The 12,520-nt window shown below is 28.4% G+C and overlaps 1 protein-coding gene across 2 annotated transcripts; it reads left to right on the top strand.

The window, feature by feature from the left end:
- The first annotated feature begins 1,812 nt into the window (after window positions 1-1,812).
- On the top strand, window positions 1,813-6,537 carry LOC112710593 (polygalacturonase At1g48100). Of its 2 annotated transcripts, XM_025762875.3 has the most exons (6): window positions 1,814-2,350; window positions 3,378-3,545; window positions 3,737-3,781; window positions 4,469-4,676; window positions 4,756-4,837; window positions 5,759-6,537. In XM_025762875.3, exons 1-6 carry the CDS (start codon window positions 1,910-1,912, stop codon window positions 6,258-6,260), a joined length of 1,446 nt encoding a protein of 481 aa, XP_025618660.1. In that variant the 5' UTR covers window positions 1,814-1,909; the 3' UTR covers window positions 6,261-6,537. The 2 variants fall into 2 exon arrangements, with proteins under 2 accessions (XP_025618661.1, XP_025618660.1); XM_025762876.3 differs by lacking the exon at window positions 3,737-3,781 and having other exon boundaries at window positions 1,813-2,350.
- Window positions 6,538-12,520: the final 5,983 nt, after the last annotated feature.

Raw genomic sequence — 12,520 nt, 5'->3', positions numbered from 1 at the left:
ACAGTTTGTCAATTCATCTATTTCGTTAACTAGATATTTTTTGGTAATGGTGATGCTTCTAGGAGATGTTTGATTACTTTTGTCAAAAATAATAATTTTTGGGAGAAATTATTTTGTCTTTTATGCCTTTTGAGTTGTTTTTGTCCCACTAGAATTTTTTGGATATAGATTTAGTGGTTTAAACCATTCGTACTCAATTTGAGTTGATCGAGTAGTCAATTGACTCGTTTGTTTAAATAAGTATTGAAATTTAAATCACATTTTGTGTATAAAATAACCCGTTAATCAACAATAAACACTTATATAAAGTTCAGATTTATAATAGATTAATCTTTGTCTTGTCGAAATAAGAGATATCGTAAAAAAAAATCATCTATGTGTTTCTTTCTACTCGCTTAAAATGTTTAAAAAAAATTTATGATAAGTATCAAAACTTTTATGACCGAAAGGTCTAGAATTGACTCTTGTTTGAAGGGTCATGTTAGATATATTCATTTATGTATTTTCTCCTATTCGTTCAAATTTTTGGAGAAATATTTTCATAACAAAAAAGAGTGGTACACTACAACAAAAATTGTTTTTAGTGACAAATCTTTAAAGACAATAATATAATGGCTACTATATGCCTTATTTAACTTATATTTTTGCGACAATTATATATTACTATTATTACTACATATTATATGGCAATTATATAGTTTTTATGGATATTAAAAATATTTTTACCGATAATTGTATAACTGTTGCTAAAATTTTTTAGCGATAAAGTATAAAATGTCTAATAATAAATTGTCAGTAAATATATTAGTAGTTATTTTTATTGACACTAAAAATAAAATAATTGATCGCTAAAAGTAATTTTTTAATAGTATTAACAAAATAATTGGGTTAAAATAGTTCATGACAAAAAAAATATTAAAATAATGATTAAAGTTCCAGATGTAATTCATAAAAATCATCATTAATGTAATTATTAAGTTAAACTATGTACATTATATTTTATAGATATAATTCTTTTTAGATTCTGCGTCAATATGAAATACTTGTGCACGGGAATGCACTTAATCTAATACTATTGTAACATACAGTTTAAACATAAATTATATATTCAAATGTATTAAATTTTCAATCTGCAAAAATTCTAAACTGAAAGATGTTTGGAAACGGTGGGATTTCTAAAAGTTGTTAAAACTTTGATATAGCGCTATAGGACATAAAATAAAAAAAAGAGTAGTATTAGAGAGTCAATGGCCTAAATGTACAATGTGATACCAGGGATAATAAATATCTTATGTTATAAAAAATTAATTTTGGGTTTACTAAGGTTCGAACTCTAAACTTTTCAAATCTAAAACTCTAATATCATGTTCTGAAACCACTCATCCCAAAAGCGTAACTTGATAGGACAATGTAACACTAATAATCATATTTCTAATATTTTCTAAACCTTTATTGTATATATTATACGCTTAGGTCATTGGCTCCCTATAATTTCTCAATAAAAAAATATATAATTAGAGTATTAGAGTGATGGGGAAGAACATGGGAGGCTGGCTGGTTTATTATCAAGTATCCACTCATGTGTGTCTTCTGGTTATTCCGTTTTACTCTTTTGAGAATAGACATATGCTGACTCCACATTCTCTTAAAGCAAATTAAAGGCCCAACCCCAATGCCTATTAGCTATTTGTCGGTTCCCATTCCCTTTAAGTCATTAAAATATTGCTAACGTGCATATCAAAGAAACTTTGGCAGATAAACCCACTATGTCTTTCATTCTCTTATATTATATATATATATAGTAACTCACCCTGCATGTACTTCAAGGTCCCATTAACTTCGCTTTCTATTATCTTCTTCTTCTTGTATACCATTGCTTCTCATTACTTATTAATTAAACAAACCCAATATGAGGCACTCTCATTATATCTTAGCATTTTTCTTCACTTTAATTCTTACAACTCAAGCAAGACACCATCACCATACAAAACATAAACACTCTTCACATTCTAATAATAATGACAATAATAGTAATAATCAATCATATCCTCCTTCTCCTTCTCCTTCTTCCGGAATTTCAGTGCCTCCTGTGGCTGCACCCGGTGGTCATGACAATGAAGCTCCTAGTCCTAGTCCCTCTGATGATGATGGCTCCGAAATCTTCGATGTTCGAACATTTGGGGCCATTGGAGATGGTATAGCTGATGATACAAATTCCTTCAAGATGGCGTGGGACAGTGCTTGCCAAAGTGAATCAGCAATTAACGTTGTACTTGTTCCTCGCGGTTTCTCGTTCATGGTCCAGTCTACAATCTTCACTGGTCCCTGTCAAGGTGGCTTAGTGTTAAAGGTATTGTACTTAGTTCTGTTCTTTTGGTCCCATTTACAAATTGTGGTAGCACTTTAATGCTTCGTTTTGTTGGTGTCTCAGAGACATATATGTATATATATATATTCAGATATTTGGTAGTATTAAAACAGAAATAGAAACAAATGCAGTAAGACTAAAATAAACATCTTCCATACTAATAATGTCATTTTTATTTTCAGTGTCTTTGTCTCAATTTATATCATCTCTAATCCTTATAGAATAAATTTGTCTTCATATCCCTCATATATTTAGGGTAAACATAAAAAAAGTGCATTTCATTGTTTCTTTGATTATTTTCTTTTTGAATCTGGTCGAAATTTGAATTTAGGCTTAAAATAGAATTTAATTTTAAGTAATGTTACATGTACACTAAAATCAGCTATCAATACACATTGAAAATAAATTAAAATACACATGTATTTATACACAAATATATTAATAATTGATTTTAGTTACTGATTTTAGTGTACAAATAACATTTTTGTTTAATTTTAATGCATTATCTGTATAAAAAATTTTATATAGTAATTTAATTGAATTTATATATTTAGATGATTTTTTTAAATAATGACTTTAAAAATTAATTACTTTTAATAATGTGATAATACACCATTAGCTAATTGAATAAAACTTTTTTATACTAACAATGTATGAAAATTAAATTCTTCAAAAAATACAAAGACTCTCATTAATTAGAGATTAAGACAGAGTTATATTTTAATCTATCTCTTTTATTATTCCCAACTTTGTGTTGATAAAAAAAATTGAGCATAATTTTGTCACAAAATAGAGATATTTTGTTTATTCTACTAATTAGCCTCTTCAATTTCCTAAACTAAATTTTTTCCTTTAATGTAGTTATATATGAAAAGTACCATTACATTTGTATGTGGATTTTTCTAGTTTGGGCAGTTTCCATTAGTTACCTTATTATTATTACATGGTTATAAAGTAAAGGGTATAAGTATAAAGTGAGTAATGGAATTTGATGGTGCGCATGGAAAAGGTTGATGGCACTCTCATGCCACCAGATGGACCTGAATCTTGGCCAAACAACACAAGTAGGCGTCAATGGCTTGTCTTTTACAGAATCAATAATATGTCACTACAAGGAAGTGGTGTTATTGATGGCAGAGGACAAAATTGGTGGGACCTTCCTTGTAAGCCTCATAAGGTAGTAATATATATTATTCATTCTTCAAAAATTCAACAAGTTTTGCCATGTTTTCGTTCTCAACTAGTTAAGCTGATCACTTAAATAATTTTAGTAAAATCCTAAATGAAAAACAGAAAAAATATTTATGAATAATAAAACATATGGAACTACAAATATATTCTGATGACTGGAATATGAAAATGTCACAGGGACCTAATGGGACTACACTTCCAGGACCTTGTGATAGCCCAGTTGTAAGTTGTAAAGACCTTTTATAAGTTAATTTCTTCTGAAATCGCATACCATAGACTATAGAGACAGTATATTAAAACAGAGACACAGAGATACAAAATTGACACAAAAACAACTTATTTTTTATACTATTATATTTTTCTTCTCAAATTTTTTGTTCTTCTCAAATTTTTTGAATGAAAAGAATGAGAATAAATTAAATTTTCATAATTTGTTTATCACAAAAAAATACAAGAATACACAATTTTATATCTATATTCTTTATGTTTTATTCTCAATGTCTTATCTTGTCCTGTTCTCACAGAAACAAAAACAGCCAATATATTTCCTTCTTTATGCATTATTATTATTCTTAGAATAAATGTCATTTTTCATCTGATCTCTAATCATTTGTTCAAAATCTAAAACACTCTTTTATTATTTAAAAATCTCTAATTGATTCTCAACCATTCAATAATTCGTCTAAACAGTCTGTAACATATAAGGAGTAGTTCATCGTTTGCAATAACTACTTAGATCGATTATTTAGATGGTTGAAGACTGATTAAAGATTTTGGAATTGTATAAAAAAAATACTTTGTCCTTTAAACAAACGGTTAGAAACAAAAAAAAATTTACTTTTGTTACTGTTATAATAGAAATAAATGAAACATTCTTCCCCCTCCCCCCAACCTTTCCCTATTTTGCAGGCATTAAGGTTTTTCATGAGTTCAAACTTGAGTGTGCAAGGACTTAGAATCAAGAACAGTCCCCAGTTCCATTTCAGATTTGATGGCTGCAAAAGCGTTCGAGTAGATTCAATCTTCATAACATCTCCAGCACTAAGTCCCAACACCGATGGAATACACATAGAAAACACAAATGACGTAAGGATATACAATTCCGTCATTTCCAACGGTAAGTCACAAAAACAAATGCTAATTGCTTTTCATGGTTTATTGCATCTAACAATGTTTCCTGAATTGTCATTTCACAGGTGATGACTGTGTGTCCATTGGAACGGGTTGCTATGATGTTGATATAAAGAACATTACATGTGGTCCCAGCCACGGAATTAGGTACTTCTATGATCACTTATTTATGTACTATTACCAAAACTTTCATTCCCTTTTCGTACTTCATTAATTTCTTCTTAACTTCTCATCTTGTCAAATAAATGCTTTCTCTGGGTCAAATTTTATTTCCTCATAAATAACTAAATAAGTAGTATTTATTTAAAACTTAATTATTATTATTTTCCAATAATAACTACTTTATTAAATGAAGGAGAGAAATTTTATGAAAAAATACTTCAAATAGAATTCTCTGATCTCTCTGGTTCTAATTATTAATTTATTGTATGTTTCATTTTTATAATTTTATTTGGTCGAAATAAATTAATTTTCCATTTAGAATAATTAAGTAGCACTAATTTTTTTTTCATTCGTGTAACATATTAAATATAAAGAAAAGAGAATATTTTATACAATAAGTTTAATTCATTTAAAATAAAAAGATACTTTTCTATTATTTTCTTAAGAATATGGTTGGTGGCCACTGGTTTTTCCCTGTCAACTTGTAGTTAATATTCATAAAAAAAAATTGCAAAATATAATGATTTATATAGGCATGCTATCTACAATCTATATTATAGACTCCTCTGATCTCTATAATATTAAATTATATTAATTCAAATGTGGATCATATCAGTTTGCAAACACAAATAAAACATAAACAAATAATCACATTAGGCGTATAAAAAAAATTAATTATTAAATCAGTTATTTGTACAGAATATATATTAAAAATAAATAAAATAATATATATTTATACATAAATATACACAGATTTATTTGGTGACTAATTTTTTATTTTTAAATGTCATTTTTATAATTGGTGTGCTTATCAACTGATGTTGCCTTTTAGAATTATTGTTTCATGAATTGATATGTATAATTAATTTTAGTCACATATATATAATGTTGATTTTCTTTGTTCAGCATTGGTAGTTTGGGAAACCACAACTCAAGAGCCTGTGTGTCAAACATTACAGTAAGAGAGTCAACGATCAAAGGGTCAGACAATGGAGTTAGAATAAAAACATGGCAAGGAGGATCAGGATCAGTATCAAAAGTAACATTCAGCAAGATTCACATGGAGAGTGTACGGAACCCAATAATAATCGACCAATTCTATTGCCTATCGAAAGATTGCAGCAACAAAAGCTCGGCAGTATTTGTATCAGACATAGTATACTCAAACATAAAGGGGACATATGATATAAGGCACCCACCCATGCGTTTCGCTTGCAGTGACTCTGTGCCTTGCACTAACTTGACTCTTTCTGATATTGAGCTTCTTCCTGCACAGGGTGATCTTTTTAATGACCCTTTTTGTTGGAATGCTTATGGCAATTCGGAGACACTAACTATTCCTCCTGTTTCTTGCTTGATTGAGGGTCTTCCTCAGTCTCTTCCGGGGAATGATTTATCTCGTTGCTGAGAGTTTTCACCTTGTTATTATGTAAAGAGTGTGTGTATTTTATTAGTATAGGCATTAATAAGGAGTGAAAGATGTATTGTCCTGAGCCTAGCCTGCCTTATAGATTATGGTGTGATTGTTGAGGATGACGAGGACTTAAGTTTTAGAGGTTCCTCCCCCTCCACCAGATGCTAATTAACTATAATGCCTGTAAATGTTTCCGGTTTCGAATCAAAGTTTGGACTTGTTTATTTCTTAGTTATAAATTAAAGGTGAGTTTGGTATATTACTGCTGAAATACGCTTATTAATTATTTTTACGGTGTTGGCGTGTTGCTAATATGAACGCATATTTTTTATGTACTATGAAAAACTGTGATGTCAGATAGTAAAAAAAAAAAAAATATATAAGAAAAATCGAAAAATTTTAAGTGTATCTGAAATATCGGTGTTCTAATAATTGTAATCGTTGATTTGAATTATAAAAAATATATATAATATATATTAATTAAAATTAACGGTTAAAATAACTGAAACATCGATATTTTAGGTACATTTTAAACTCTTCCAAAACTATATATACAACAAAAAAAATATTACCAATGAGTTATAATTTTTTTATAAGTGTGTGGAATAACATACGTATTATAATGGCATTATCCTCTCTCTGAATGAATATTTGGGATTATTAATTTTCTTCTAAAATCAATTTTAAATTTTTTCAGATCACATTTCATAATTTTCTTAATCACATTCTTACTCATTAAAAATGAGTTTGGTATCATGAAACAGAAATACTCTAATTAATTATTTTTAGGATTTGCGGCCAATATGCATCCTAAAAATACATCTTAAAAGTATCATAAAAAATATTCTTTTAAAAGTTATCAAAAAGATAAACACTTTTATATTTTTGATGCATTAAATATATTAAAAAAATTAAAATTTTTTTATGTATTTTAGAGCACAAAATAGTTAAATTTTTATTAGACTATAATTTAATTAAATATATCAATTCATCTAATAATTCTCAATTTTCATATAGAAAACGTAGAGAACTTCATGTGATTATCTATCAAACTTTTTAATATGCTCTTATATCATTTAAGCATAATTTTCTGCTTATGTTTATGCATAACCTTTTTTCTCCTCTAAATTTGGACCATTTTGCAATTTAACATTTTTGAGGGGTAGACTAGCAATATATGAAGAATATGTACGGACTCCAATTCATCCACTCATTCAGAATCTTTAGCTAAGTTCTTAAAGGTCATCTTTTAAGTTCCCCCACCTAAGACAAAGCAGATAATGTAAACATATATAGGAATCTCAAAAAGCAGGAACAAAAAGGTAATGATAATTACACAACAATGAGCGAGATTGCGTGATTTCAAGCGGGATTTGTGCCCCCATGATTCTCACTTCCAATGCAAGTTGGGTTCTGAAGTGGAGGAGAGTGTGACCAAATTAAACTACCTTTCTTGCTTTTCTCATTTTTTCTTCTCCCTTCAAATTTGCACGCGCAGTTGCCACTTTAATAATCATGGGTTGGGTCAGTGTGTCTATAGAAGGAAGGTATTCTTGCATTGCACTGAGAAAAAGTAACAGTCGGTGCACGGGGTTATAAATCACAATTTCCATCCACCAATGAACAAACAATCTTTCTTTTTGCCCCCTCTAAATTCTAAAGGTTATTATTGTTACTACTACCATAGGGTGGAAAGAAATTGAACACTAGTATGCTACGAAATGTAATGTGCACGCTCTTGCAAAAGAAACTAAGGTGATGCGTATCGGTTTTCATTGGAGGTTAAATATGCAGTAAAGACGTTTTGGAATTTCGGTTCCTCTTAAACACGCTTCTTCAATTATTGAGGGCTACAAACAACTCTGGCTATGATTAAATCTTAAATCAAATCAACTAGCGTTGTAATAAAGATTGAATATAAATAATTCATAACAATAAAGCTCAGAATTTTCTACTTGTAAGAATATTATATGATCACTAATATCCACACACACAAATAATAATGACAGAAACGGAATAATAAGGTAGCAACAAAATCATACAGAAAATACAGAAACAGAGACAATATACCAAAATTTTAACCTGATAAAAAATCACTAAAATTGAGAGATGAAAATTATGACTTACCAAAATCAGACAAAACGGCTTAGTGTTATCAGAATGTAGTACAAGAAATTCAGAGATTATTCACAAAACGTGGCAATTCAAACATCAAAACTTACAAAAAGAAAATAAAAAAGATGACAAATAAAATAATGCAAAGCACATTGAATTATAAGAATGGCAAACAAGTAAGTTCGCGTTGTCTTGCCAAACTAAGCATTTAAATCCTTCGTTTTTGGCAAGTATCTGCTTGGCCCGCTATAAATTTTGTATTTTTGAAAAGTTTAAAAAATATGTTTAGAGAGTTAATTAAAATAAAAATAAAATTTATAACTTGATAATTTATTAATTATAAAAATTACTTGATAAAATTCATAAATTCAGAAAAATTAATTACAAAAGTATCAAAAAAATACTTAATTTTTTGCTTTTTATGTTAAAAAAAATTAAATTAAACTGTCATCCGACAAGTCGTTGGTCAAAACCCACGAGTTAAGTGAAATAGATTTGGCAATTTTGATAAATTCAATTTTTAAGTCCAATCCACTTTTTTTAGACCCAATATATTTTGGCCTACTTGCTCTCCCTAATAATTTGTAAATATGTACTACTATAGATTTTTTCTTGAAAATTCGAAAAATCAAAATGAAGGTAAATCACACAAATAAATTAAATAGGGATCAATATTACACTAATATCTTAAAATGAAATGGATTATACGTATGTCCTAAAATAACTCTATATAAATCAAATCAATTAAATTTGATTTATGTTTTTTCAATGTTGATTCGATTTACTAGTGATACATATTATTAATATATTAACTTTAAAATATAAATGTCAATAAAAAATATCTCCCATTTAAATTCAAATAAAATACCAAAAAAATCAAAATAAATAAAAATAATAATTCAATTTTTTTATTTTAGTTCAAATTTCAAAAAAATCTATATTTTTATAAGTTTATGAATGTAAAATGGTACATTAAAAGATTTCTAAAATATTATTAAAAATCATCATTTAACTCATTAGCATCTAAAAAATTATTACAGGAACTTTTGATGTTTAGAAAATTAATATAAAATATAGTCTTCCAAAATAGCATAAAAGTTAAAATCTAGATTTTTCAAAATCAGAAATAACAGATAGTTATACTATCTATAATGACCAATTATATTTATACAATATGTAATTTGAGAATCAAACTACTATTCAATTAAATTATTATTTAATTTATAAAATTAAGTATAAAATTTATGCCTTTGATCACGTTACTTTTTGACTTAAACTTAGATTTTTCAGAGCATACAATCATCAAAATATAAATTTTATACTTAATTTCATAAATTAAATAATAATTTAATTAATATAATATTTTAATTATTTCTCAAATTACATATTGTATAAATATAGTTAATTATTTTATAATGTATACTTATCTGTTACTTCTGACTATAAAAATAATTTAAGTTTTAACTGTTATACTACCTTGGATGATTATACTTTATATTAATTTTTCAACATCAAAAATCTTGGTAATGATTTTTTAGATGTTAATGAGTTAAAGGATAATTTTTATTTAATTTTTAAAAATCGTTTATTGTTTTGTTTTAAATTCATTAGTTTATAAAAATGTATTTTTCTAAAATTTAAACTAAAACATAAAAGTTTAATTTTTGTTCTTATTTGTTTTTATTTTTTAATATTTTTTTATTGATATTTATGTTTTAAAATTAATTTAGCTTAAAAATAGTAAATGTTAATAATATGTTACAGGTAGTAAATTAAATCAAGCTGATTCGATTTACTACTGGTACAATACATACATACTAAATCGAATTCAATTGATTTGATTTATATTAAAAAAGTGTAAATCAAATCTAATTAATTCGACTTATATAGAATCATTTAAGACATGGATATAACGAAAATTAAAATAGGATATTAGTATAATTTTAAAGTTAAAATAATTTATTAGTATATTTTATCCTGGTGTTCTTAATCCCTCAAAAAAAGTAAGCGTCTTGAGTATTTGGTCCAAATTTTGAATTCGAATGAATGGTTAATGAATTTGCAATGATCAATTTAAACAGACAATTTTATATTTGTGTGAAAATATCTTTTTTACCGTTGGGTTTCTCTCGATAATCTCTCTTAATTACAATCTTAGCTGACCCTAAATAACTCCGTTCTCAACTGATCATAATCATAGATTTAGATACAACTAGTTAAAAAAAATTTATAAATACGAAGGAAACTCAACCCAACAATAGCTTTAAAAAAAAAAAAAAAACAAATTAGGATACAAGATATTATATATAACATCAATGCAATGTATCAGCCCATCTGTATACTTTGGAAAACATTCTTTTCGGCTTTTGGGCTCATTGCCATACCTCTTCTTTTCTGTACTCTCTCATATTGTAGCTCTAGTCCATTAATTATTTTGCAGCAAAATGACGGTGCAACATCTTCGAAAGCCTGTCTACTTCAAATTATAATGATTGAAAATTATGTAACAAAAAAAAAAAAAACTCATAATTTCTTTATCACCGAGAAAGTGATTCATTATAGCTAGTTTAGATTCTAAAAAGTCAGAAATTAATTTAGAAATGGAGTAAAAGAGAGTATTATTCAATAATATTAGTGTATGCTGTCTTATCCATATATGTGAACCTCAAATATGCAAAACGAAGGTAACGTTTTACATAAAAAAAAGTAACTATAAAACGCAAACTGCATTTGATATGAAAAGAGTAGCAACTGAAATGTGTCCTATATGTTTCCTGCATGCAGACAATGACCGATTATTTGACCACTTTAGACTACCAAAATACAGGTTGCGTTTGGTAGATGGCGAAAGGGGTCTTTAAAAAGCAAAACACAAGTGAAATTTTGCACAAGGTGAAGGTTTGTGGTTTTTTGAGGGTTTTGGTTGTAAGAGTTCAGTTTAAGTGAGTGAGGGTTTATGTTGTAAGGAAGAGAGGGTTTGAGATTTTTTGTTACAAGGAAGGGAGGAAGAAGAATAGTAGGAAGAAGAGGGAGAAGTAGTTTAAGTGAGTGAGCAATAAAATTATTAGAAAAAAATGGTTCGTGATTTTACGTTACCTCTCAAGAACATATTATCGAATATCTAGATCATCCTCAATGAATAGAGTTTTTTTCTGATGAATAAATATATTTATTTGTATTTTATTTATTTATGTTTTAACTGGTAATTTTATTGTTAATTTCTTCATCATCATCATCATCATCATCATCATCATCATCATCATCATTATTGTCGTTGCGCAAGGTTAATAGTGTAAATGGAACCATCTTGCATTTTGCGAACCTCGAACATCTTATTGCGCCTGTCGAACCGATTGACGACAATGTTTCCTGCATGTCGAAAACTTTTTTCAACTCTTTTGGTGGCAAATTCTGAATACGTGAATCCGTTGCAGACACGCTCATGAGCCTCGATGCTTTTTCAGATAAACAATTCGTTTAGCCGATAGAAAGTAGACCTAACAATGGCAGTCACAGGAAGGTTGCGTGCACCCTTTAGGACAGAATTTATGTACTCTACCAAATTTTCCGTCATATGTCCCCAACAGTGATCTTCGTCAAATGTCAACACCCATCTCTAAACACAGATCTCATCGCACCATTGAGTATATACCTCACCCCACTCTTTAAGCCTTTGGTAGTTTTTGTTGTACTCCTGTTCCATCCTAGAATAGCCTGTAGAATAAACCATGTAATTATAGGTAGATGCCACAAAATTACTATGAATAAGACCATAACAGCAAATTCAAATACATGTGTTAACCACGAATTTATGCAAATACAGAGCCTTGAACCTCTTTAAGAAGTTGGACCTGATGTACATGATGCAGAACATGTGCCACGCTCTTTGTGGTGATCATGCACCGTTAGTGCGAGCTATTGCTGCGTCGATGGAGTTATAACGGTCAAAAATAATGCTCATGCCATTAATGGTAACAACATATCTCCACAAATTGGTTAGGAAAAATTCCCACGCGTCTGCCGTCTCACCTTCGACTATCAATGGGCACAATGTTTTAGTTCCCATCTTGTGCAACCGTAACTAAAAGTGCACCTTTATATTTTCCATACAAGTGTGTGTCATCAACCTGCACCAATGA

The sequence above is a fragment of the Arachis hypogaea genome, chromosome 9 (assembly GCF_003086295.3).
Source record: "Arachis hypogaea cultivar Tifrunner chromosome 9, arahy.Tifrunner.gnm2.J5K5, whole genome shotgun sequence".
NCBI lineage: Eukaryota > Viridiplantae > Streptophyta > Magnoliopsida > Fabales > Fabaceae > Arachis > Arachis hypogaea.
Note: the sequence above shows the minus strand (reverse complement) of the source record. Positions and strands in the feature narration are given on the sequence as shown.

What these genes read in the sequence shown, in the direction of transcription:
- LOC112710593 (XM_025762875.3), top strand. Translation starts at nt 1,910, where the DNA reads ATGAGGCACTCTCATTATATCTTAGCATTTTTCTTCACTTTAATTCTT. An exon ending in GACCTTGTGATAGCCCAGTT is followed by an intron (nt 3,782 to 4,468) that starts GTAAGTTGTAAA and finishes CCTATTTTGCAG; the next exon opens with GCATTAAGGTTTTTCATGAG. An exon ending in CAATTCCGTCATTTCCAACG is followed by an intron (nt 4,677 to 4,755) that starts GTAAGTCACAAA and finishes GTCATTTCACAG; the next exon opens with GTGATGACTGTGTGTCCATT.